The sequence below is a fragment of the Cavia porcellus genome, unplaced genomic scaffold (assembly GCF_034190915.1).
Source record: "Cavia porcellus strain 051 isolate PalLab524CR breed Dunkin Hartley unplaced genomic scaffold, mCavPor4.1 scaffold_21, whole genome shotgun sequence".
Classification (NCBI taxonomy): domain Eukaryota; kingdom Metazoa; phylum Chordata; class Mammalia; order Rodentia; family Caviidae; genus Cavia; species Cavia porcellus.
Genome location: NW_026947504.1, coordinates 34,950,711 through 34,977,918, shown reverse-complemented (window position 1 = coordinate 34,977,918; position 27,208 = coordinate 34,950,711). Strand labels below are relative to the sequence as shown.

General features: G+C 39.1%; 1 protein-coding gene and 1 long non-coding RNA gene across 10 annotated transcripts in view; one reads left to right on the top strand and one right to left on the bottom strand.

Moving 5' to 3' along the window:
* Positions 1 to 22,006, bottom strand: part of Pan3 (poly(A) specific ribonuclease subunit PAN3) — a 133,527-nt gene extending 111,521 nt beyond the window's left edge. For 7 of the 9 annotated variants that reach the window (XM_063232554.1, XM_063232560.1, XM_063232557.1 and 4 more), the window contains exon 1: positions 20,756 to 22,006. In XM_063232554.1, the coding sequence (XP_063088624.1) occupies positions 20,756 to 21,185 (430 nt within the window). In that variant the 5' untranslated portion in view covers positions 21,186 to 22,006. Of the gene's footprint in view, positions 1 to 1,308; positions 1,331 to 20,116; positions 20,311 to 20,755 lie in introns of those variants that run through there. The other 2 variants (XM_063232561.1, XM_063232562.1) reach the window with 2 other exon arrangements.
* Positions 20,380 to 26,081, top strand: LOC134471962 (uncharacterized). Its single transcript, XR_010041749.1, has 2 exons — positions 20,380 to 20,654; positions 22,004 to 26,081. It is a non-coding gene; the product is annotated as an uncharacterized LOC134471962 (long non-coding RNA).
* The last annotated feature ends 1,127 nt before the right edge of the window (positions 26,082 to 27,208 follow it).

Genomic DNA, 27,208 nt, shown 5'->3' with positions numbered 1-27,208 from the left:
CATGAGATGCTTGTGGGATGGCATAAATTTAAATTACATTTAAGTGTCAATGTCACTGACCTTAATTACCAAGAAAGATAAGCAAGAACGTTTTATTCCTTTAACTCCTTATTTTTGAAATTAAATATGAACGTTATACTTTATCTATTAAAAAATGAGCAATCCACTTCACATAAAGCTATTTCTGTGAATATTCTATTGCCACCTCTTATTAAAACATTGTATCTAAGCCTGGCCTGGTGGTGCACACCTACAATCCCAGCACTCTGGGAGGCTGAAGCAGGAGGAGCTCAAGTTCAAGCTCAACCTGGGCAATGCAGCAAGACTATCTCAAAAGCAATTTAAGGGAGAGGGGTGTAGCTCTGCGTAAAGGCCTTGGATTCAATCTCCTGTACTCCAATAATAATAACAATAAATCCTATTATATCTTTCTGTCTACGATGTGAACATGCCCCCCAAAATATGTTGAAACTTCATGGACAATGTGCAACATTAAGTACAGCAGCGCCCATAAAGTGATCAAGTTGCAAGGACAGAATCCTACTGAATTGGCAAAGTGCCCATACAAAAGGCACAAAAGAAAGTTAATCATGTTAAGTAAAAATTACAAGAAGTCACTGTTTTGTACTAAATTTACTAGGCCTCAAAATACCAAGCTAGCTGGGCATAGTGGGGCACATCTACAACCAGGGGAGGTAAGAGGAACACAAGTTTTAAGCCCAGCCTGTAAGACTGACCAAGACACTCTCAAAATAAAAAATGGGCTAGGTATGCATCTCAATGTAAAAAGCCCTGGCTTCCACTCCCAGTGTGTGTGTGGGGAGTGGGGGGGACCTAAAAATCAAAATGGAATCATTCACTCTAACTAAAGTTCCTGATACCACCTAGAAACTAATCTGTTTATTGCCACAAGATCAGGATTAGAGACAGCTAAATTTCCTCCTTCAGTAGCCTGATAATCAAGTTACTCTGACTTAACCTTTACAAAACAGGTAACTTGAGTACCTAAAATTAATCAGTTATTTTTCTATTGTTTTGCCTTTTTGTTCCCACCTTCCAAGAAAAGTAACTTTGAAATGTTTGATTTTTCTTTTTAATTTTTTCTGCTTTCTTTAGCTTTTACATCTATGAAACCAGCCTCCTAGGAAAGCATGGTGGTACATGCCTATTTATACTAAGGAGATTGAGGCAGGAGGATTGACATTCGAGGGCAGCCTGGGCAATTTAGGCAGACTGCCTTAAAATGATAGATACATAAGATAGACAGACAGACAGACAGACAGGACTGGGACTGTAGCTCAGCACTACCTGAATCAAGGGGGGAGGGGTGGGGAATGATCCTCCTTTGCTCAGTCCATCAAAAATGTATTCTTTTATGGAATGAAGCGTTACTCAATTCTGGAACTGAAAATAAAGCCAATTAAGTGCTGAACAAAACTGGTTTAATTTTGTCTTTTGACAGCCCCGTCCAATATGTGAGGACACAGGCAAAGCCATCAAAAGATACAAGCCTTGAAGAGACAATGAACCTGGTGGCATCTTGATATTGAATTTTCCAATACCTAGAACTGGGAAGAATAAAATTCTCTTCGATATATTCCCCAGCCCCCGGTATTTTGTTATAGCTGCAGAAACAAAATGAGACAGAAAAAACAGTAACATGAGGTGCTGCATGTAGTAGTAAGTATCTAAAAATGTGAAGCCGCTGAGAAATGAGTCTAGAGACTGGACCATAGAGTCATTCGTGTGAGGGCTCAGAGGAAGAGGAGAACAATCAACAGAGCTTCAGTCTTCTTACAGATAACATAAATGGTTATGATCACAGTGCTAAGAGAAATATGAAGAGTGAAAACTATTCTGATAAGGTATTAGAAATGTGGAACTAGAAACCAAAGAAAAACCCATCAATTACAAAGTGACAAAGAACGTGACTGAACTATGCTCTGCTTTCTGGAAAGCAGAACCTTCGAGCAGTAAACTACACGTGGTGGAAGAAAGCTCTAAGCATACTGCTGGTGGTGTCATGGAGCTTAAGTACTTTCAGTAAACAATTTAAAGATGAAATGCACAGTCAAAAGGGAATTTAGATTTGGAAAATTCTCAGCCTAAGAAATTGTAAAGACTAAAAAAAGATTATGTTCATGAGAAAACATCAAGCCCCTCTTTGACACGTGATTAGCATGGACAGATGGAAGCCAGGTGCTATTCATCCAAAAAACTGAAGAATTACCCAAGAGCACTGTGGATATCATCCAGTCTGCTACTCTTATTACTCTGGCCACTTACTAGCTACATGACCTGGAGTAAATGACCCTATTTCATTTCTTCACATAACAAAGAGGCAATATCATACAAAATTCAAGAGGAAAAAATCCATGCAAAATGCTCAGAAGTAAACATACATGTTTTCGTTTCTTCACTTCTCTACAGAAAGTACCCCAATTGTCTCAAGCTAGCAAAATTTCTATCTTTTAAGATCCTATTTGCATCATTCATTTTGAAAAAGAGTAGAGTATTTACTTCCTTTTGACCTTTTAATTGCTATCTTCGGCTATTTAAATTTTTACATTCTTACAGGTTTCTACACTACCTATTTCAATTATCTATATTCATACTATATTTATCTGTAATTATATGTATCTTATGCAATACTTTCTGCCTTCCACGAACGAATCTGTTACTACATTTGTATAAGCACGTATTGTTGATTAAACTTTTTGGAAGTAGGTATTTTTAAAAGTTAATTAAAAGATGTAATACATTCTCACAGCAAAACTTAAGGACACTCGATACAGCTTTTACTTTATTGCCTCCATTCTTCCAATGAGAAAACTGATTCAGAGATATTAGATGACCACTGAGTAGGTGCAAGCCCAAAAAGAAGGGGGCATCTCTGCCTTCTCAAGCCTTCCCTACTGGACTGTGGAATAGGCATGGACTGCAGAATGGGTACACACAGCTGACTGTGAAGTCTGCTTCAGCCAGCTGGCAACTGCTGACCTTGAGCAGTGCATTTAGTCTTGATCCTAGAACTCGCCATACAAAACAAAAATAGTATCTGCTTTCCAGTGTTATGGGTGAAAATCAACCATTCATCTGACATACCTGCATGATATTGGATACCTAGTAAATGGCTGCTTTTTATGGTTATCATTTGTATCAATTTATTAGTTTATTTGTAAGTTAGTCTGCTCTTTCTGATGAAACACTAATACACTCTGTAGAATGAATTAGGAAAACTTTCCATGTCGGTTTTTATTAATTTTAATGTAAACAATCAAAAAGTTTGCTCATATATTTTACTCATCTGTTATAAAGCCAACTGGAGTTACATGGAAGAAAATGTGTAAGAGTGCACAATCATGACTCAAATTAGGCATTTTATCTGCGTATCATAGCTCGTTTGTTTTACTCACACAACTATTAGGCCTGGAAACCACTCCTTCCATTCTAAATTGAAGATTTAACCCCTGTACCTTAGAAAGTAACCGTATTTATAGGTATAGAGTCACTGCAGACAGGCCTTACTCTAGTCTGACTGGAGGCCTTATAAAAATTTGAGTAATCTGAGGATTTATCACCGCCTGGGAGGGCATAGGCAGATAGGAGGAATAATTTTTAACGATATATAGCCAGTAGGATAACAATGGTTGACAAGAATTAATTGAAATATTTCAAAACAGCTAGAAGATAGGATTATGAATGCTTCTTTCAAAAAATAAATATTGGAGATAACTGATATGCTAATTACCATGACCTGGTCATTAAGCACAGTAGGCACATATACTAAAATGTTATGCTGTGGTCCATAAATTCGTACAATTACTATGTGTCAAATTTTTAAAAGTTGAAGAGCTGGGGGTGTGCCTCAGTGATGAAGTATTTGCTTATCAATACACACAAGGCCCATGACGGAGCATCACCAAAGAGGGTGAGAGATTTGGACAGATTTGCACAGAGAGAGAACAGCATGTGAAATGAAAGCAGAGATTGAAATGATTTGCCCTAATCCAAGGAACGCCAAAGACTGATAGCAAACCTCCAGAAGCCAGGCAAGCAGAACAGAACAGATTCGTTTTCAGGGTCCTCAGTAAAAAACCCCAGCCAGCACTTTGGTCTCAGACTTCTAAGCTTCCGAAACTGTGACCCAATAAATTTCTATCCTTTAAACCTCACATGAAATACAATACAACTGTACTACAAAAATAAAAGATTAAATGGAGATTGTTAAATCAAAAACAAGGCTAAGGAAAACATCTCAGGTAATCATTAAGTTCTGAAGTTTCAAAATAGCCAAGATAAAAGAGAAAAACACAAATTCAAAATGCTACCATGGTCTGAGTGCATCCCTCAGAGAGTCATGTGTGGGACGGTGCTTCCCGGTGTGGTGTTAATAAGAAGCAGGCGCCTTGTGTGAGAACACAGGCTGGGAAGCTGGAGCAAGGGGAAGCCAAGTGCATCCCAGCCTGGCCAGTTCCACAGGGTCTCAAAATTTAAAAAGCACTGGGGATGTAGCTCAGCACAAAGGGTCTAGGTTCAAAGCTCAGTACCACACACACACAAAAGCAGGTAACCTTTAACAAGTGAAGCCTCCGGGGAAGTGACTGGGTCATTGGGAGCAGGATTAAACATTGTCTTCATGCAACCTTGATTAGTTCTTATGAGAGGGTTGTTTAAAAAAGAGCAAGCCAGCCCCTCCCTGTTGTGTGGCTTCCTGTCCTACCAGAATGATGGTTCCCTCTCACACCAGCTCCTGCCAGGACACCATCTGCCAATTGATACAACCAAGTGGAGCTTCAGCAGAGCCAGCACCGTGCTGTTGGGTCTTCCAACCTTCAAAACTCTGAGCCAAACAGGCCTTTCTTTTGAAAGTTGCCAGCTTTAGTTATTTTGTTATAGCAGTGGGAAATGGGCTAATATACCTAGTAAAATAAATACCGATTTGTTATGGTAAACATACTTTCTAATACTCAACTCTTTAGATAAATTACTACAAATTTTATTTCACCACAGATATCTTCAAGAGTTGAAAAAGTTCTAGGAACACTTTTTATACTCATTCTCAGTACAAGTACAGAATGTAATGTTAAACTACAACCTGAGGTAATTACATAAAGAACTAACTATATTTCAAATACTTAGCTTTCTAGCAATCAATCCAACTAGACCAATCTTTACCTCTTAAACTCTAATTGTTTTATTTGAAAGATGTATTCCTGGTAGTGACAAATTAGATAAGTAAAATAAATCCACCATTTATGGTTGTTTTATATGTACAATCTCAAAAGACATTGCAGACGTATCATCACTGCCCACTTTCATGAACAGATGAGATCTGAACCTAAACAGCATTACTCCAAAGGCTCCAGACAATGCTACACACATTTCTCTAGGTTAAATTCCTGACTTGTGCTTCCAACTGCACACTACTAAGTGACTCTAGGTAGTAAGTATCGCAAACTTTAAAGCTAAAAACGTGGTTGTACTTTGCATCTTTCTCTTATTCATCCACACTTTATAACAACAATGTATCAAAACATGCCATAATTTATGTACTTCCAACTCCTTGCTGGGCTATACATTTATAAACAGCCAAGACAATGTTTGATGAATTACTGTAAAGCTCTCTAATCAGTGTCCAGAAAACACATACACGATCCCATTTACTAATGAGTGAGTCCCTGCATGAATTGTCAGACCTCCAAAGTGGAAAAAGACATTGTTTCTAAAAGTGTAAAGTATATCAAGCAAACTAGCTTTTATGGAATATGTCACATCTTTTCCTCAAGATAGCCACAATAATGCCTACAGCAAGACTTAAGAAAAAAAATCCTGAAATAGCTGAGACCCTCCTATTATGTTGTTTTTGCCTCAAGGTTTTTAAGATATCCAACATCTAGTATGCCGGAAGATGAAATAGGTAAAACTCTATAAACATAGGTGTAGGCTAGAACTTTCTGAACAAAAACACCAATAGTCCAAGAAATAATATCAAAAAATCAACAAATGGGTTCATGTCAAATTTAAAAGCTTCCACACATCAAAAGAAACAACCAACAGAAGAAACCACCTACAGAATGGCGAAAGAATCTGCCAGCTATTCCTCAGACAGAGCACTGACATCTAGAATATTCAACAATTCAAAAAAATTAGTAGACCACCCCCACCCAAAAATAAAAGACCCAATTTTTAAAAATGGGCAACTGAACTGAACAGTTTTCAGAAGAAAAACAGATGGCCAACAAATACATGAAAAATGTTCAATATTACTGGCCACTAGGGAATGCCAGTTAAAACACTGATAATCCAGAAAGAATGGCTATCAGCAAAAATCAAACGCTATCAATGCTGTTTCTAAGTTGTTGGTGGGAATGTAAACTAGATCAATCACTATGATAATCAATATGGAGATTCCTCAAAACACTAAAATTAGAAATTCTATTTGACACGGGACCCAGCTATTCCCTTTCTAGGTATCTTCCCAAAAGAGTCAAAGACATCATATTACAGCGATTCATGCATACCCATGTCAGCATATATGTCCATCAACAGGTAAACAGATAAGGAAAATGTGGTATTTTACAAACAGAATACTACTCTGCCAAAAAGGAAATCTTGAAGCATTTGCAGGGAAATGGATATAACTTGAGACCCTAATGTGAGGTGAAATAAGTCAGACACATAAGCTTAAATATCCAATTGTTTCTCTTATTTGAAAAGCCAGCAATATAAATGAAGAGCAAAATATAAGGCATCAGAAAGTAGGGAAAATTTTGTCAAATGGAAAGGAGAATAGGAGATGGAAGACAGGAAGGGAAAGAAGGGAAAAGGGAAGCAAAAGAGAATAAAATGGAAATAGAGTTGGAGAGAGTAGGGAGGGATGGTAGGGGACGGGGAACAAAGAATTAGGATGTGTGATGTACGTATATAAGCTCCCCCTGATAAAAGTAATCATCACTGTAACTGAGCACTAATAAAATATGTCAGAATGAAGCAGCAGCAGTTGAGTGGGTGAACAGCAATTACCTCAAGGTCACGAGGGCAGTATGGAATTTCATGAACCTCAAGATTCTTCACCAAGAAAGGGTAGTTTGCCAAGAAGACTTGTTTTTTCCTTATAAGCCTTATACTGTTGTTTGATATTAAAAACCTTATAAATGTATTACTTTGATCTTAAATAAAAATAAATTTAAAAAGAAAAGTGAAACTGCAGCACAACAAGACAGCTGATTCTAAGGAACACTGCAACACTCCAGGCTGCTAAAAGCAACTTGCTGGGAACATGACAAGGAACAAAGGAACCTGTGTGACTCCTGGAGGAAGCTGTCTGGTACTGGCAATCTGAATACAGTACTTACGGAAAAAAAGTCTTCCAATAAAAGACATTTTGGGATTCATTCAAGATGACTACTTTTTCCCAAACAAAGCTGCTAATAAATCATTATGTTTTGAAAAGTTTTCTACCGTTGGTTTTCTCAGAAAAAGAGGCTTGAAATTTAATAACCAAAAAAGAAAATTTCATTTTAAAAACCAGTTAACTAGTCATACAAAATAATCAAAGTAAGATTATCCTCCCAAGTGCTGGGATTCACCATGACACCCAGCAGCAATATATCCTAAGTATCTTTTCTCATCAGTATAGAAAGCTCTCACTTATTGTAAATGCTACGTGGCTTCCTACTGCATAGCTGATGTGTCTATGCCTGTTAATGGGGATTTACACTTCCTCAGATCAGTTGTAATTAAAAACTTTACACAAACATCTTTTTTTCTGTACCGTAAGTCTAAAAAAGAAATACTGTGCCAAAGGATGTGGACATTTTAATTTTAATGAATGCTGACCTCCAAAAAGGTCATACTAACAGACACTTAGATGAAGAATGTATTACGTAGGCCGGGGGTTCAGCCTGCTTGGCAAATGCAAGATCATGAGTTCAATTCCCGGGACCAAAAAAAAAAAAGACCATATTAGGCTGGGATGTAGATCAGTGGAAGAGTGCATGATTGACATGCATGAGCCCCTGGATTCAACCTCCAGTACAAAAAAAATAGTGCCTTTTCCCTTGCACTTACAGTACAATTCATACTAGCTGAATCTTGGAAGCAGCCTATGTGTTCACCAACAGATGTCTGGATAAAGAAAATGTGGTATTTTACATAATAGAGTACTATTTTGCAATAAAAAAGGATGAAGCAATGTTTTTACTCTTTATCAACTTAAAAAGTTAAAAACAAAACTCCTGTTCATTTTATTCATTCACTAATGAAGCTAAGTAATTTTTATGTCTACCATAGTTCAATGTTGACTGTTCCCCTAAAGGTCTGTATGACAAACGTTTGGTCCCTAGGGTGGTGCTGATGGGAGTGTGTGTGGAGAAGAGGTGGGCGGGGGTGAACAGGTGAAGGGAGGTTCTTGGAGGGGAGACCCAGGAAGGGGTCTCCAGGATTCTGGTCTCCTTCTCTCTCCTCCACTCCTTGACTCACAATCTATACTCCCTGTTGTAGGGACAACTAACCATGGACTGGAATGTCCAAAACTGTGAGCCAAAGTAATGCTTTCTCTTTATAAACCAATTATCTTAGGTTTTTCATTGTAACTGATGAAAAGCTGCCTCACATAAAGCCCACTGACCATTTTTTTTTTTTTTTCAGTAAATTGCTGGAGGTTTTTAAGAGCTATTTCCTGTTTAAATGGGGCATTTATCTTTAGCTGTATATTGATCCAGCTATCTAACAGTGGCTTATTAGAATAATCTAACATTATGGAGGCATCTCTCACAGACGATCTAATTCTAATAGAATGTGCTATATTAGAAAAAGTAAGGTTTACCTTCTATTCTCAACTGTAAAAGTAAACAAACTTGATTATAAATTCTATCACTCATTATATGACTCTGAGAAATAACTTTGAGTGACAGTTTTAAATGTCAAATGAAAACAGTACCTATACCTCATGAAACAGCTACGAATACTAGTTGTGATGTGAGAGTTGTGTGACCGGCACACAAGTGTGTCCCCAAATGAGACAAAAAAAAAAAAAAAAAAAAACTCTCATACTTAGGGGCTGGGGATTTAGCTCAGCGGCATAAGCGCCTGCCTTGCAAGCAGGCAGTCATGAGTTCGATCCCAGTACCGATAAAAAGGAAAAAGACAAAAAAAAAAAAAAAAGAAGCCCCCAAATGTTACTTACCTACTCTTTCCGCTAGGAGAAAAAAAAACAGCTCACTGATTAATCAACAGACATTTATATGCCCAAAGTTCTTACAGGAATTGTATTTCTTAGTGATCACATCCAATTTCATGCATTTAAATACCATGCAAACACTAACTGGAAGTTTCTATACCTAGTCCCAATCTTTCTCTCTTCAAATTGTCCATCTGAATGCTAACACATACCTCAAAACTTACATATTCAGAATTACACTCCTATGCCAGGCATGGTGGCACAAGCCTATAATAATCCCAGCACTGGGGAGGCTGAGGCAGAAAGACTGCTCTGAGTTTGAGGCTGGTCTTTAACACAGTGAATTCAAGACCAGCCTGAAGTACATAGTAAGACCCCGTGTTAAAAAAATAAGCAAGCAAACAAACAAACAAAAACCACCAAAAACCAAAATCATGCTCCTGGTCTTCTCACCCACATCTACCCTGTCTGTAGCCGCCACCACCACCAACACCCCACCCCCCCCAGGATGCTAACTCCATCCATCTTTCTATTTCTTTGAAACTAACCCCTGGCTCCTCTCACTTGACACTCTACAACCAGTGTAAAACTATCTTGGTTGTAGCTGCAAAACACTCTGGAATCTGACTAATTTGAGACACTTTTACTGCTGTATGTGTGTAAACCATCATTACCTCTGGCTACATTATTTGCAAATAATCTAAATTTTCTCCTGCCTCCCTCACCCTCACCTTTGAAGCCTAAGTCAGATCATAGCACTCACTCTCTTCGACTGAAGATAAAAGCAGACGTCTTCATGCTCTCCCCACCTTACTCCACATCAGTCTGACTCGTCTGCTAATGTGCCTGGCAGCCCGTCTTTAGCTGTTCTCTCTGCCAGAGATAACCTTTCTTCTGGTAACTGGCTTGGCTCTCCTTCCAGTTAAGTGCTCAAATACAACCACCAATGGGGTCTGCGCGTCTTTGTATTAAACTGGAACAACCCTACTTCTGCATTTCTACTTCTTATACCCTATCCTACTTTAACAGCATTTATCATTTCAATAAACTATAAATTTATTGCAGTTAGACTGGAGTTATTTTATCCTTCTTACCCATTCCCTATACCCTTTTATGCTACTTAAATTTTAAAACTGTACATACATTACATATTTTCATTCCAAAAATAAGGTCCACAAAGGAAGAGAACTTCTGTCTATTCCGTTCACTAACATAACCTAAGAAGCTAAAACACTATCCAAGAGAGTAGCCACTCACTAAATGTTAATTAACAGAATGTATAAAACTCCATTGATCATTAGCCAAATTACACTAAGCTGAATGAATCCTTGCCATAATCTAGACTGCTCAAAAAATTATTTGAACACGTAAAATGGTTTTTATGTATCAAGGGACTTTACCAATTTTTTTCTGTAAAACTTACCCTGATTATTTCTGTAAGGTTTGGGAATAAGTAGAAGATTCGCTGTCCCATCTATTATCAAGAAAATTCTTCCTCTGAAACAGCAGATATACTGCAAGGTCTACTAATCAGAAAGATCCCATCACTTAGGGAATTTAAAAGACACATGCTTAGCAGGCCCAAAGTCCTTGGCTTGAACCTCAGCACCCAAAAATAAGAATAAAAGGCTGCATTCTATTATTGTCTTTCACTCCTAAGTTTTTCAATTTAATCAATTTTAATCTAATTCAGGGTAGAATAGGTTCACAAATACGTTAATTAATATATAAATCTCTTTCCAGCTTTATTCAACTCTATCAGGTTCTATTTGAAATTTCTGAAAGAACCTAAAATATGTATGTCAAGAATGTAGCTTAGGCTAAGGCAGGAAGATCACTGCAAGTTCAAGACCAGTGAGGGTGACAATGTGAGCTCAAGGCCAGCTTGAATTGCACAGCGAGACCCTGTCTCAAAAAGGCAAAATTAAATAAACAGAATGTAAGAATGAAACTTACAATGAAAGACTATTAATAACACTCCTCAGAGATTTTATTCTTTCTTATTTTTTCTTCCGGTTTGTTTGACAATACTGGAAATTGAACCCAGGGCTTCACATTGGGCTACCTCCTCGGTCCTTTACTTTTTATTTCATTAGTCACTAAGTAGCCCAAGCTGGGCTACAGGTTTTGTGGGGTTTGCTTGCTTGTTTAATGTACTAAGCTTGAGCCAGATTACAAGAGATTGAATACGCCTAAACATTATGCACACATCCTCTGATTATCTATAAGACATAACTGAGTACTCTCATTTACACTGATTAAATTATAGGGGCTAAGGATATAATTCAGTGGTGGCATGTGCAAAGCCCCAGGTACAAAAAGGAGGGGGGCGACAAATAATCTAAATATCCATCCTTAAAAAAATCTACAAGTATGCAATTGAATATTATGCTATGAAAAAGAGTAAGGCTAATTTCTAGATGTCAATATGAACAAAATGCAAGATAAGCAACTAAGTGACAAAATTCGAAGCAGATCAGGCTTCCATATGTACACTCACACACATGTATATATGTGTTAGAGACAGGAAAACACAAATATATGAAAGGTTATAGAGGTAAAAAATATTCTCAGATACAAATATTTTGGATTAAAAAATAAACTAGAAAAGAGTATCATTTAGAGAGAAGGCTCGGGAACCTCACAATGGACAAAGACTACTTTCTATTTTCCTCCCTATACCCTTTTATGCTACTTAAATTTTAAAACTGTACATACATTACATATTTTCATTCCAAAAATAAGATGTTACTTCTGTCTTTCTCAATCTCTGGATTTTTTTTTCCATGTTAACAATATAGTTAAAAGCTAGACTTAGAAAAACAAGGACAATATTTTATTTTTTTTAAAGGAAGAGACCAAAAGAGACATCAAAAGAGGAAGATTTTTTGAGATGACTGTTACCTACATGCCAATTAACTCGGTCAAAAGCAAAGAGATTGGCATGCTTTTACCTGAAACTGATCTGCTGACTGGTGAGTGTTTTGTTTAAAAGTGACAAGGAGGAAAGAAGAAATCCTTAGAATTAAACATGAAATAACTTATTTCCTGCAACATAACTATCTTTAAAACATGGTACTTTAAATTGAAGGGATTTGAGGCAACACTCCACACTTAATTCTCATGTTTTACAGATAATATATTTTCACATAAACCAAATGACTAAGGCACAAAGTTACTTTGGAGGAGACAACACTAAAATAGAATCTCAGGCTCCTGGTCATTTCCTAAACACAGTTAAAACAAAAACAAAAATAAATTCTAAATATAGTCATTTGTTAACACATCTTAAGAAAACAGATTATAAAACAAATTCTCATATTCCATTCTGGCTCAATAACTACTTTATGGGACATAAAACTGGTTAATATGAAAAATGCTAATATAAAATTTTTACGTTATTGACTGAATTTTGTTTTCCCCCAAATTCCTATGTGAAGCCCTAGCCCCTAAGTAACTGTATGTGGAAATTTAGGGTCTTTAGGAGGTAGTAAAAATTCAATAATGTCATAAGGTCCTAGTTCTAATCCAGTAAGTACTTGTGCACTTATTAAGAAAGACAGACAGACAGACAGACATCAGCACTCTCTCGCTCCACCTGTAAGAGGAAGGTCCTGTTAAAGACCATGCAGTTTGAAAGCAGCAGAGTGCCCCTCACTCTTTATCTAGCACCTGATGTAGGCCACCAGCCTCCAGCACATTGAGAACATAAATTCCTGTCATTTAAGCCCCCAAGTCTCTGCTATTTTATGATAGTCCAGGTCAGTAATAATAATTATATATACATAAAAACACCAAATGCTATAAGTAAGTACAGTATATACAGATTAGACACAGTACATATATTAGACATCCGCCTCTAACCTGTATGTATAGAAATGGTCTAAATATGCAATGTGTGCACACTCACACGTGTACACTATGAACAGTGATTACCTCTAGGCAACAAGAGGAGACTGCTTGGATTTTACGCATATTGTTCCAGTGGAAACTCCTCCCTCTCCCCCTAAAAACGTATGATTTCTATCATTTAAGAACTAAAAAAGGGTAAGGGTGTGGCTCAGTGCCAGACCTAAGATACCGTACACAAAGCCCAAAGTTTGACCTCCAGGAGGGCCGTAGAGAATCTAAACTAACAGAATAAAAAGCAACCCTAAAATAAACAGAATTAAATTTCAATAAATGTTCCCAAAAATCATAGCACAAATTTTAAAAATATTTCTAGGAACTGTAGGTGTTCATAATGTTGTACACAAAAACACATGTGCCTGTAGAAAAGCATGTTTTAAAAATGGTGCTACAAAATTAAGATGAATATAAATTTCCAAATTAAAAAGAAGAAACAGTAGAAAAAATAAGAAAAAAAACCTAATGACTCACACAACATGGCAAGTCTTAAGGGAATTACGCCAAGTAAAAAAAACAAAGTCCAAAGAATTATACACTACATAATTCCATTTATAGAATATCCTTAAAGTGACAAAATTAAGAAACGAAGAACAAATTAGTGGTTGCTAGGGATTAGAAGGGAAACAACACTATAAAATGGCAAGCTAAAAGTGATGTGACTGCTCTGTCTTGATTATATTAGTGAGAACGTAAACATATACATGGTAAATTCCATAAAACTAAACACATACATGCATATTACACAACTGCTAATCCAGCTGGGAGAAATGTGACTAACACAGGTAGCTGTACCAATTAATGCTGCTGTTCCACCGAGGAACACTGGGTAAAGTGTACACGCGATCTCTGCATATTTCTTACAACTGCAGGTGATTCTGCAATTATTTTATAATAGAAAGTTACTTTTAAAATGAAGCAAAGACTAGATAATAAACCTCTTGTCCATCAAACTATAAGGGAGTAGGTAGAACTCTACGAAAGGACAAGAAGGTGTTTTGATTTGTTTTGGCTGTAATTTATCCTCCCAGAGTGTCATTTCAAATGTATTTTCATGGGCAAAAAATGTTTTAGTTATTAGCTGATCTTACTTGGATTTATATTAGAATATTCCACTTTGAGTTTTCCTCATAAAACTTACTAAGACATTATATATATAGTTACCCACTAGAATGTAAACTTCATTAGGGCAAAAAAAAATTTTTTTTTTTGTTCATTGTTACATTTCTATTTGGAAGTTTTCCATCTTGCAAGTAAGTGATATTAAATGTGTGAAATAAATTGTTTTATAAGTCTTTGTTATATACTTAATTAGGCAATAAAAATGTTTAAACTTAGACTAGTATCCTAATGTTAAATTCTCAGTCCTCAGTTTCCTGTAAATAGTTACAGGTCCGTAAGATGAAAAACAGTTTTGCCTTAAGAAAAAACAGCTATGTCACACAATTATTAAAATGAGAAAAACTGAGGCTTAAAGATTAAAACTTTGCCCAAGGTTCCAAAGCCAGAAAGAAGCCAGGATTCCATTGTGGAGATGTCTTATTCCAAAGCCTTCACTACTAACTACATTAATAGAACTGAAAAAATCTACTGGATTTCAATACCTTATATAATATATATAGTGACTTAGTAATTTAACTGCTAAACATTGAGCATCTTGAAAATTACACCTATTGTGAAAATCTAAATAGATCAATTAAACACAAATCAAACTTAAGCCTTAGCAAATCTCAGGTCCAAAAGAAATTTTTTTAAAAAGTAAAAAACTTAATAGTAAGTGTCTTGCTTGCTATGTTTGTTTGGTTGAATGAAAAATTCCCAGTTCCCAGGGGGCTGAGGCTGAGGATAGCCATCAACTAGAACCTAGTCCAGGCTAAGTAGCAAGTTCAAGGCTTGCCTGGTTTACACAGCAAAACTCTGTTTCAAAAAACCAAAATAAACAAACAATTACAAGTAACAATCTTGAATAGAGCACTGTTTACTACCCTACTGCCAGCTAGGGCTGCAGAAAGAAAATGCAACATACTGTAACATAAAAAGCAAGCAATATATCACAGCATAGTTTCAATTCAGGTGGCAACTAAGTATACTAAGAAAACACTTGCAGTTCAGTTTCCCAATGCTTGCAAAATAAGGTTAATTTTTTTCACATTTACCTCCATGGTTTCCTTTTACCTGAAAGACTAAGGAAACAATTCTATACATGTGAAATACTAAGGCAAGGGTCAAAATTCAATAGTCCCCTACCTGAGGAGTAAGACCAAATGGTAAGTCTCACCCCACAGGCACCCTAACTCTAATACTAGTAATAGTTGCCCTTCAAAGAAAACCAGAAATCCGCATTTTTCTATTAAATCTTTGAATTTTTGTTTTTGCTGCTGCTATTATTAACTCAGTTAAAACCAACACCTACAAAACCACAATATTATACCATAAATTTTGGTGACCAGAATGATTGCAATTTTCAAGCGGATAATGCCACATTTAAAAGAGAATGTAGAGGGTAACTGAAATTCTTATTAACTTCTGGAGCGGGTGTGTAAATGTACTACAGTCAACTGGGGAAGTTGTTTTACATCACTTACTAAGCCTGAAGTCTATAATGCATAAACTATTCCCTATTCTTTTTTTTTTTAATCAGTACCAGGGATCGAACTCATGACTGCGAACTTGCAAGGCAGGCACTTACGCCGCTGAGCTAAATCCCCAGCCCCAACTATTCCCTATTCTACACAGACAGACAGACAGATCCTATTGTGGTCCAGAAATTCCGATCCTACATAATCCAAGAGAACATGACTTGCTCACCAAAACACACACAGGAGAATTCTCAATGGTCAAAAACTAAAAACAACCCAAATGTCCAACAACAAAATAAGAAAATAAAATGTGATAGTCTCAAGTGTGATAATATTCCTACATAATAGTATGAATACACCTCACAAATACAGTCGAAAGAAACAAAACCACAATAGAGCACACAGTCTGCTATTCCATTGTTATAAAGATGCAAAAAAAAAAAAAAAGTACAGAACTAGTCTGTAATGCTAGAAATCACTGAGTTACTTTTGGGGAAAGGTAGTGACTGGGAGGGGGCAAAGCAGATCTTGGGGGGATACTAATGATCTTCTAGTGCTTGATCTGAGTGCTGATTATATGGTAATATGTTCTCTCATTAAAGTCCCAAGAACTTCTGACTTGGATGTTTTTACCCAGGTAGGGGCTATATAGTTTTGCAATAATCTTTAAATCCATGTGTTGTAAACACAATCGACAGGGAAGCAGTGTTGGAAGGTTCAGGGCATAATAAGCGGTTAGGCGGTAGAGCTCTGTGCTCATCAAGAGGTGAATGTTTTTATCGTGAGAGTTTACTTACTGCCAGAGTGGTCTTGCTATAAAGTCCTGCATGCTCTTCGGCCCTTGCACTTTCTGCCATGAGATGATACACCACAAAGACCTTTACTACCTGCTGGCACCAAGAATTCCCAGCCTCCAAAAACAGTGAGAAGTAAATTCCTTTATAAATTATTGAGCCTGTAGTATTTTGGTATAGCCACATAAAGCATACCAAGAAAACTGGTACCTTGCAGGTACCTAAAAATGTGAAAACAACACTAGAACTAACTAGTAGAGGCTGGAATAGTTTTGAGATGCATGCTGGAAAAAGCTTGCGTTGCTGTGAGCAAAGCATTAAGGGCAACTCTGGTGAAGACTCAAGAAAAATGTACAGAAAGTCCAACACTTGTTAGAGTTTAAGAGGTCCTCATCAGAAGGCAATTCTGGTGAGGTCTTTGATGGAAATGAGGAACAAGGGTATTGCAAACTATGGCACAGGCCATCCTGTTACAAAGCCACAAAGAAGTTAGGTGAATTGTGTTCATGTTTGAGGACTTTATGGGAAGTGAAACTTAAGAATAAACTAGAATATATTGTGGAAGACAGTTTCTAAACAAAATATCAACAGGAGTTGCATAACTACTTTTAACAGTATAGAGTAAGACTGAGAGGGCAAAACTTAAATATGGAATGTATAATTTAAAAAGAAGTAGAACAGAATGATATGGAAAATTCACAGCATAAACATGGAAAGAATGAAAAGACTAAGGAGAAGTGCAAAAGGAAGAGGTGGCCTCCTAGCCTTTGTTAGGCCCAGTCGGTACAGAAGGACTGAAGACAAAGCAATAAAAGTGACCCTGAAGGCGTTTCAAAGACCTTTGAGGCTGCCTCTCCCAAAGGCAGGCCCACAGTTGCAGGTTTGGGAACTGAGCCAGGGCACCCTCCATAAGCTTATAGTCCTGAATCACCTTGGAACTCTGCTCCCACACCTAGCAGCTGCAGCTTAAGCAGCCCCAGGTATGGTTCCACATAATCTAGTGTCCACATAATCTAGGCACACAATGCAAGAATTGTTGGGGCATGGTGGTCTCCATGTACAAAAATGTCTCAGACAGCCTGAAGGCCCAGACTGAGAGATCTATCTGCAGCCCCTCCCCAGAAAGCCACCACCAGGACAATACCTAGCAAAATAGCCCCACATAGCATAGAACTATGGGGCCATTAGTGTGCAACTTCAGCCTAGGAAAGAAAGCAAGTGAGAGATTGTTGGATGTCCTGAACCCAGAAACACCATAGGGACAGGCTGCTTTACGGATATGGAGATTATTCTCCAGTTTAAAGATGTAACAGGTTCATGAAGGGGCATAATTCATGTCTTGCTGCTGGGTGGCTCTGATTTGAATTCCGTCCTCTGATGTTAAATGGCTAACTACCAGTGGTTCAAGCCACACATGGGACAGTCATGCATGTGGTGGCTGAAGCCAAGCAGGCAGGAACATGTTAATGTTTGTTTCCCCTATTGGCCTGTGGACTTACTTAGGACTATATACCGTCTTCTTCTTGCCTGTTTCTCCCTTTTAGAATAAGAGTATCTAAGCCAGGTCTGTTTCATTCCTGTATTTTGGAACCACATCATTTGCTAACTTCATCCCCAGCACAAAGCTGGCGAAGAATTTACCTCCAAAGAAATCATGCCTTAAGTTTTACTTATATCTGCTTTAGATAAGACTGTGGACTTCAAGAGCTGACGCTACAATAGGTTAAGACTTTAGGGGCTAAACTTATTTATACTTGTAAAATAGATATAATGTGCATTGTGAAAAGAACATTCAGTTTGGGAGCCCGAATTCTATGTTATGGTTTTAATGTTTTCCTAAAGTTCATGAGTGAGACACAATTCACAGTGCAGGAACGTTTAAAGAGGGAGGACCTAAGAAGTGATTAGGTCACAGGGTTCTCGGCAAACAAATGCATTAAGATTGTTACTGGGGGAAACAGGCTTGTTGGGACACCCTCCTGCTCTCTTGCCTCTTCTGTGATAAGATGGTACATCATACAGGTCCTCACCACATGCCACCACCTCCTCGTAGGACTTCCCAGCCTCCAAAACGATGAGAAACACGTTTCTTCTCTTATAAATTACCCAGTCCATGCTACTGTTACAACACAAAATAAACTAAAACACTATTTTACACAGGCACTTCAGTAAAAAGTCTGCAAATATATACATATGCACATACAAGATACCAGGGAGGCAAAAGAAAACATTTCTGCAGATACATCTATTTTATTGGCGCAGATCTGATTATGATCTCTCTGCTGAATACTACATTATGTTTAAGGGCATAAAATTATCTTAGTGATGCTACAAGATCAGATCGATAATGAATAGAATTTATTCTGATAGCAATACTTAGAATGTGTATTTCAATTGCCTTATCACTTAATTAGTGAATTTTATCTCAAAAGTACAACAGAACACAGTAAAAGTTCACTAAAAATAAACAACCCAATTCATTTCCCTGATTCCTAAGTTGCCCTTTCAGCAACCTAAATATTACTGATACACCTAGAAGTCCAGAAAGAAAACAGCAGCAGCAGCCCACCAAGTTAAAGCGACCACCATATAGGCTTAAATACATCACTACTAATTTTAAAACGCTATTTTAAAACTTTGTTAAGACCCTGTACCTCATCCTTCTAAAATATGAAATGGTCCCATCTATTACTACTATTTCTTTTCCATCTCACTTCACAATCCATCTTCACTTCTTATCTCTGTCTTATCTTTCATGTTCCAACTGTACTCTTTTATTTGTGCAGTAACAAGAAAATTTTAGAAAGATCACCTGTTAAACTCAAGATCAGCATTTTAAAACTTGTTTGTTTATGGGTAGATACCGTTCACTTTCAATGTTTACTAAACAAACATTACAGCTAAATTAATTTGAGCCATAATTCAGTCGTCCAGAAAAAAAGTGATAAAATTCCACCAATAAAGTAACCTTTTTTTAAATAAAAATTTTCTGGGTATATCAGCCTCACCAAATATACCTATATTAAGATGAAGCCCATAATATCAAAAACCACACAACTTTTAAAACACAAATCTGTAGAAAGATGCTTAATACTTTGTAAGAACAAATAAGTACTAAAACGTCATACCAAGTTTGTTTACAATTTTTCTAAAAAGACAAAAGTGTTTTGATGTCCACCTTAAACTATCAAATTATTTTAAAATCTAAAAGCTCTTCAGAACCCAAAAAGACAGGACTCCCATTTGTTTAGAAAAGATCTGTATACTAAGGGGCAGGGGAGAAATCTGGCAACTACTCTACCCTTTCAAGGGCAACAATCCATAAAATACAGGTTATATGTATGCTTACAGTAAATCCCATCCCTTACTAACCATAATGTTGTAACCGTAATGTTGTAAGATAATAGTAAGTGGATGTTGTTCAGTGATAGCGCGCTTGTCTAGCATGCTGCAGGCCCTGAGTTCAATCCCCAGTCCTGCAAACTAACAACAAATGAAAAGTAAAAACGATAAATATCCTTATATATATCTTCGCTCAAGCGCTCAGCACACAAACCTAAGCTGCGCAAGAAACGTATTCAAGGCCTCGCGCTCAGTTTGCTGAATACTAAACTGCTGAAGACAGGATCCCTACTGACACGCAGTTGACTTACTCTAGATTTTAAGTAAACTGTGTTGAAACGCAGGTCTTGTGAAATTCCTCCTCTGAACTCTCGATTAAACCTGCAAACCCTAGAAAAACTGCGGTCCTCTCCTTCCTAATCCTTAGAAAGCATTTCCTGCCTGGAAAACCTTTACCCTGCAAGCCTTCTACAAACTTTTTCCGTTCTTCCAGCCCACTCCATTAAGTCTTAAGACCGCCCCTCACCTCCCGCCCCCTGCCCGCACATACTCCCACTAGGGAACCTCAACACAGCTGACACCACTCCACTCGGGCACGCAAAACACATGTGCCTTCAAACCCGGCCCCTTTCCACACCCCCCGGAAACGACACCCCCTTTCTCACCCGCCGCACACCACCGCCCATCCCCCCTCCTCCGCCCCTACTCCCAGCGCCCCAGTCCACCCACCCACGTTCCCGGGAACCCAGCCTCCCCTCGCTCCCGGGCTCGCCCGGGGCAATGGGAGGGAAGCCGGAAGAAGGATGAAGGGCCCGGGCCCGGCCTAGGCCTCTCGGGCCGCCCAGGGAGGTGAGGAGGGGGGCCGGCGAGCTGGGCTCGGTCCCTAAAGGTGCCAGGGCCTTCCCGGCCCGGGCCTGCCCCACGCCGCCGCCCCGCCCGGCCACACTCACTTGCCAGCCGCGGTCCATCGAGTCCTCCGCCGCCGCCTCCACCGCCGGCCGCCGCTCCGGCCCCGGGGCCCCCCAGCTCCGGCTTCTTGGGCCCCGGGGGCGGCCCGGCACCCCCTCCCGGCGCGGCTCCGGGCGGAAAGCCGGCCCCCGGCGCGCCGGCCAGCGCCAGAGGGACGCTGTTGCTATGGAGGCCGAGGCCCGGGGCGGCCCCGGCGGCCGGGTCCTCATGCAGGAACTGACACTCCTCCCCGTAGAAGCAAGTCTTGTCCTTGGCGTAGTAGCGGCAGTACTTCAGCTTCACTCCCGCCGCCGCCCCGCCGGGGACGCCCCCGACCCCCGGCGGGGCCACCACCGCCACTGCAGCCGCCAGCGAGGGGGACGGGGAGGAGGCGGCGGCCGAGGGGGGCGGGAGGCCGCCGCCGCTGTTCATGGCAACGCCGCGGCCTCGTCTTCCGCCGCCACCATAGACGGGGGAGGGAAGGAAGACGCCGCCGGAGCCAGATAAAAGCCTGGGCGGGTGGGTCTGTCCCGCTGCGGGAGCCGGAGCCGTCCGGGGAGAGGGGGAGGGGAGGGGAGAAGGAGGGGGCCGGGAGGGAGGGGAGGGGGAGAGTTGGGGTTCTCACTCACTCGCTCCTTCTCTTTTCTTAAAGGGGCCGCGCGGGACGACGGGGCGGGCACGCGGGCCCAGACGGGGATCGCGAGGGCGCGGGCTAGGGAAGAGGGAGCGGCGGCGGCGGCGAGCGGCCGGAGAGGGCGGAGGGGGCGGTTTATTTTTAAATTCTGCCTCCACTCGCTCTCTCGCGCTCTGGTTCCTCCGAGTTGTTTATTCCATTTTCCTCTTCCTGAGCCGGCCGTCGCCGTTGCGCGTGCGCGCCGCGCCGCGGTGGCTTGTGGGTAGCGGGAACGCCAAGGGGGAGCCTGGCCGGGCGCCGGGCCCCCGGGGGCATCCGCGCACTGGCGGCCTGGGGACGGGCGGTCGTAGGTGGCGGCGTTCCCGGAGGCTGGCGGCGCTGAAGTCCTCACGAGACTGGATACCGCCCTGTTTTGTTTTGTTTTGTCGTGACCTAACGATCTAGCCAGGCGTCGCTTTGTCATTGAAAAGACCAAGTTGACAGTACGCGGCCCTCTGGGAGCGGGCTGAGCGCTCGCTCGCTTGCTCGCAGCTTCCCAGCAGGGCTTCGGTTTTGCATGCTGCGTCGCCTCTGCCACTTCTCTTTTTCATCCCCGCCCCCATTTTCCTCCTCGCAGGTGATCAGAACTCCAGGACCAATTACCTTAGCTTCTGGCTCTTTGTCAGTAGCTGGGCAAAGAACATGTTGGAATGGACAGACCCCCCGCTCAGCGCTGCACCTGTTTTCCCTGATATTTATACCACTAAATGTCGTCAGTAAGTTGTTATGAAAACCAGTATTCCGCCTGGGACAACACTGCCTAGCGGTCTCGGCGAAGTTTCATTTCTAGATGCGCTAGATTGTTTTTCTTCCTACAGCCCAGGTCTGGATTCAAAATTAAATGTTAAAAGGTCATTCTTCCCTCAGCGACCTCTGATGTTTTGCTCTACTATATTAAAATTTTTTTTCTACAGGTTTTAAAGAATTTTAAAAGCGATGAAGGAAATACTAGCAGTTTAACTTTCAGATTTTCACAAAAGACAAGTGACAGGTGGTGTTGACAGTAAGAAATTCTAGGTCACAGACGAATGGATATAGACAAAACCACCATGCTGCAAAAGGTGGATCCTAAGGATCACAAACTGGTAAGCCTGGTGATGTTCCTTAGCTAAATTCAAGAACTATAGTGTTGTGTTATGCCATTCTGTTTAAAAGCATTTTCACTTGTTTAATTACTCAATCAATATTTATTAATCTCCAGTACTAGTACCAGGAGTTGTGCTAGGAACTGGAGAAGCCAAAGTGAGCAAGATGCAGTCTTAACTGGTTTCAGTTGAGAAAGGAGGGTGCATGCCTGTAATCCCAGCACTCAGTGTGTGAGGCAGGAGGATCCTGGGCCACGAGTTCACAGTTAGCCTGGGCTACATAACAAGATCTTATCTCAAAAAACATTTTTTTTTTTATTTTTGTTTTAAAAACAGGAAAAAGGATTGGGGATATAGCTCAGCAGCACATTGCCTGCTTGGCAAGCACGAGGTTGTGAGTTCAGTCCCCAGTACCAAAGAAAAGAAATGATTCCATTCTTACAAGTTGAAGTTAAAAAAAAAAAAAAGAAAAGATATGTTAACTACTTTCTAATGCTGTATTTATCCTCTGGTGTGGGACATAAAAGGTACGTCGGCCATTATAAACCAGTATCTTTGGTTCTATCCATATCACGCTGGCTATTAGAGGATATTACAAGTGTTAGACGTCCTGAAAGAAGTTAATAGCTTAGTAGCAGTGATTGGAAGCATAATTGAATTCAGACAGATCTCGATTTGAAACCCAGTGCCTACACTCCATGGATATGTTACCCTAGATAACCGATTGTCTTTGCCTAATTTGTACAGCTGGGATACAGGAAACTAATAATGTAAATAAAATGTTTGATAGTAAGAATTAAGTGAGCTGTACCTATTGCTATCTCTTGGTACCATTCCTACAAGTTGTAGTCAGTGTGTACAAAGAACATTCTAGGCAAAGCAAACAACCTTTACAAAAGGCCTCGAGGTATATTGGGAAAGGTTTACTTAGATTGTTAGGGAAAATAGAGAATTGAGCAAAGTCCATAGAAGTCCTTATAAGGCGGAGTTGGCGGACTGGAGTTTTGCTTAAGGACAATCAGATGTTATTTACAGGGATTGAAAAAGTCAAGTAACGGACATTCTGATTTCCATTTAGAAAAACACATTTTGACCCTCATAAGAACCCTATTAAGTCAAAAAAAAAAAAAAGTCCTCATATTTTATACTTGGAACAAAGTAAGGCGTGGCATAGCACAAAAATACTGTTTTGTAAAATGCAAAGCCAGGACTTAAACTTGGAGTTCCCGATGACAAAACCTGTACTCTTTGTCTTATCTGTTGTGCTATTATTAAATGATCTTGCATGTCTTCTGGCATCTCCTGATAAGGAAAGTAGTGTTTATAGTGAGACAGCAGTTCCACAAACTCATAGGAAGGTAGATTGAGCATGCCAACCCTTCAGTGAGAGTCTGCTGTGCTGTTCCAAGTAAGTTCTGTGCTAAACTGTGATACACAAAATGTTTGAGGCTGCAGCTGTTGACTGGAGGCCTCTAAGAAAAGTGCTGAAAATAAATCATCTCTCAGTACCATATTTAATAAGGTCTCAGTTTGGGGCTGGGGATTTAGCTCAGCAGCATAAGTGCCTTCCTTGCAAGTGTGCAGTCATGAGTTTGATCCCTGGTACCGATAAAAACGAAAAAGACAAAAAAAAAAAAAAAAAAAAAAAAACTCAGGTTAAATTCTTGTGAACAGGTTAGAGAAAAGAACACAAAGATACTAGAATTAGGTATCATTAGTACTCTGATTAATCAAAATGTTGACAAAACTAGCTCTGGATTCCTTGAACAATACCCAAAGTATTAATAAATTGACATGAAAATCTTTAAACCCCTCCTTTGGGCTCTGTCTTTAGCTTTTATGTAAAGATTTTATCTACTGCTTATGAAAATACCGTACATAGCATCTTTTTTTTTTTCCTTTTAAATCAGTACTGGGGATTGAACTCAGGACCACACACTTGCCAGGCAGGCACTTATGCCACCGAGCTAAATCTCCAGCCCCTAGCATTCTTAGCCAACTGTGATATATTGTAAAACCAGTGGAGTCAGATATAGCAATGACAGATTAGTATTGATAGCTCTCTATCAGCTGGAAAAATACATAGTACTAAGACTAAACAATATGAATATAAATGTTTTTTGAATCGGAATTAACCTAAGAGAAAAAGCATATTCTGATACATCACTAATGTTCCATTTCCCTAGTGCCAGAAAACCAGTTGGCAGAATACTTTTTAAAACGTTTAAAGTAGGCATTGCATTAGCACTGTTAACTATTCTACTTTGCAAATCAGTTCTAGGAAAACCTATAAAAAATTTTTATATTCAAATACTCAGTGCAGTATTATTTATGAAATCCAAAAAATTGCAAATAATCTAAAATTCTACAACAGTGTTTATGACATGTTGTAAATATGTAACATGATCTAGAGTTGTGTGTGCTACATTACTGTAATAATGTTAAGCAAAAAAAAAAAATTAGTCAGATACAATGGTGCACACCTGTAATCCCAGCGCTTGGGAGGGTGAGGCAGGAGAATTGCTGTGAGTTTGAGGCCAGCCTGAGCTACTAGTGAGTTCTAGGTCTGCCTGAACTATGTAGCAAGAATCTATTACACAACCCTAAATAGAAATAAAGCTTCACTACCCCAAACATTAATTTTATGAGATGACAGGATGACAGTGTTTTTTTCTATTCCCCAATTTCGCTTTATGAACATGTTTCTCATATCCTAAACCTTAAAACTTGTTAGCATTGAATCTTAGCTACTTAATTCTGAAAAGTGGGTATGTATTATTTATTAAATTATACTCTGTATTTTTTGTTTTTAAATTATTTGGACACTGGTTGAGCATTTCTCCACATTCGCACTAGTCTAGTGTTTCTCAAAAAATACGTACAAAACTTTTTGACCATGGAATACTTTATTTCCTCTAATTATTTTGTGAAATTCGTGTTCCTAAAATACAATTTAGGAAGGACTGTCATAGTCATTTATTGCTTATTTTCCCCAAATAACCTGTTTTAAAAATTACCTACATTCTTCATTGGCGTATCCCCACCCTTCTTATAATTTGTACATTTATCTGTAAAAAGAAACAGATGTAGGCCTAACCCTTTGCTCATGCTGTACCCGCTGACATTTTCACAGCTCTTCTATATCTGGTATCTTCTCTCTTCTGATTATAAGGTAAATATGTAAAGGTTCACATTCAAGTAATTGTTAAAGATCCATTTCAAGTGTGAAATTTTGTAATGAAAACAAAATCTAAGAAACTGGAATAGTACTTAAAAGATCAAACTACTTGGGAGACCAGTTTGGGAATATGTTTAAAATTTTTAAACATACACACCATATGGCCCAGGGATGCCACTTGTATCTACCATGGTGGGCAAGGGAAAAAAAAAAAAAAACAGACTTCTTTTGAGAAATAGGAATGAGGGTTAGGGCTTGAGCCCAGTGCCTTGTACCTGCTAAGCATCAGTTCTGTCGCTGAGTCCTTACACTCCCAGCCTCCAGAAAAACATTAGTATTCAAGATAGCAAGCATAACAGTGTTCAGTTGAGGAATTGTCGATAATAGTAAAATCGATAGTAACCCAAATCTTAATAGATTAGTGGGTCTGTATGTACCACCGTTCTTTTAAGAGCTATCAAATAAAAAGGGCAAGTCGCGGACACTTGTGGGGAAATGACACCATTTATAGAAAAATTTGAAAGGCATTTCCTGCAAGGATCAGTATACATTAGATAGGATAAACATCTGTCTACATTAGAAAGATAAACATTAAAGTGCCACTGGGATGGGAACTGAGAGTAGTGATCAAAAGGGACTTTATGTGTAATGTTTCAGGTTTTGCAAGAGTATCCTGCTTTGCTTCTGTGTTTAATTTTTTAATGAAGGAAATTTACCATTGAATCATCCATTCATACCGCTATCTTACTCTTCCACTCATCCTTTACTCAAGAATAATCTTGATTTTTTTTTTTAATTATTATGTTGGAAGTATTTTTGCCAAAGCCACCACTCGCCCAGGCGGCAAATCCTTCACATCCTTTTCAGCTACTTTCTGTCTCCTGTGTAATACTCAGCAGTGTTAACTGTTTTTTCAGCTCTGTTTTCTCTCAGATTCCAGTACCCTGTTTCTTGGGTTTCCTCCTTACCGGATCTTTGCAGGTCCTTGGTAAGATTTCCTCTGCTTGTAATAATCAGTGCTGCCTGCATGATTGGCCTTTTCAGAAATATCTGTGAAATATGTAGCAAGTAATTTATTTTTCAATACAGTGCATAGTTATCCTTTAAGATTTAAGTGTGTATTGTGACCTGAAAAAGTACAATGGATTTGGAATTGCAGAGTAACTAGAGGGAAACCTACATTACTATCTGTGGCTTTCAGCAAGTTTCTTACCCTAACTTAGCTTTTATTTCTCATCTTTAAGGTAGAAAGAATACCTACCTTAAGTTGTTGTCTCGAGGACTTTTTGAATAATGTAATGGGAACGTCATAGAGAAAATAATCTCAGCTACTAAATGAAAAACAAAAAAGTTTGCATTTTCAATATTATTTTAATCACCTTTCTGTGTAGTAGGGATTTTACTTCTGACAACTTTATATTGTATTTCCTTTAATACCACCATTCTCTCCTGCATCCCTCTACTTTGATGGTCATTTTGGCAATTACTGTAATGCCTCAGGTTTCATAGGGTTTCACAG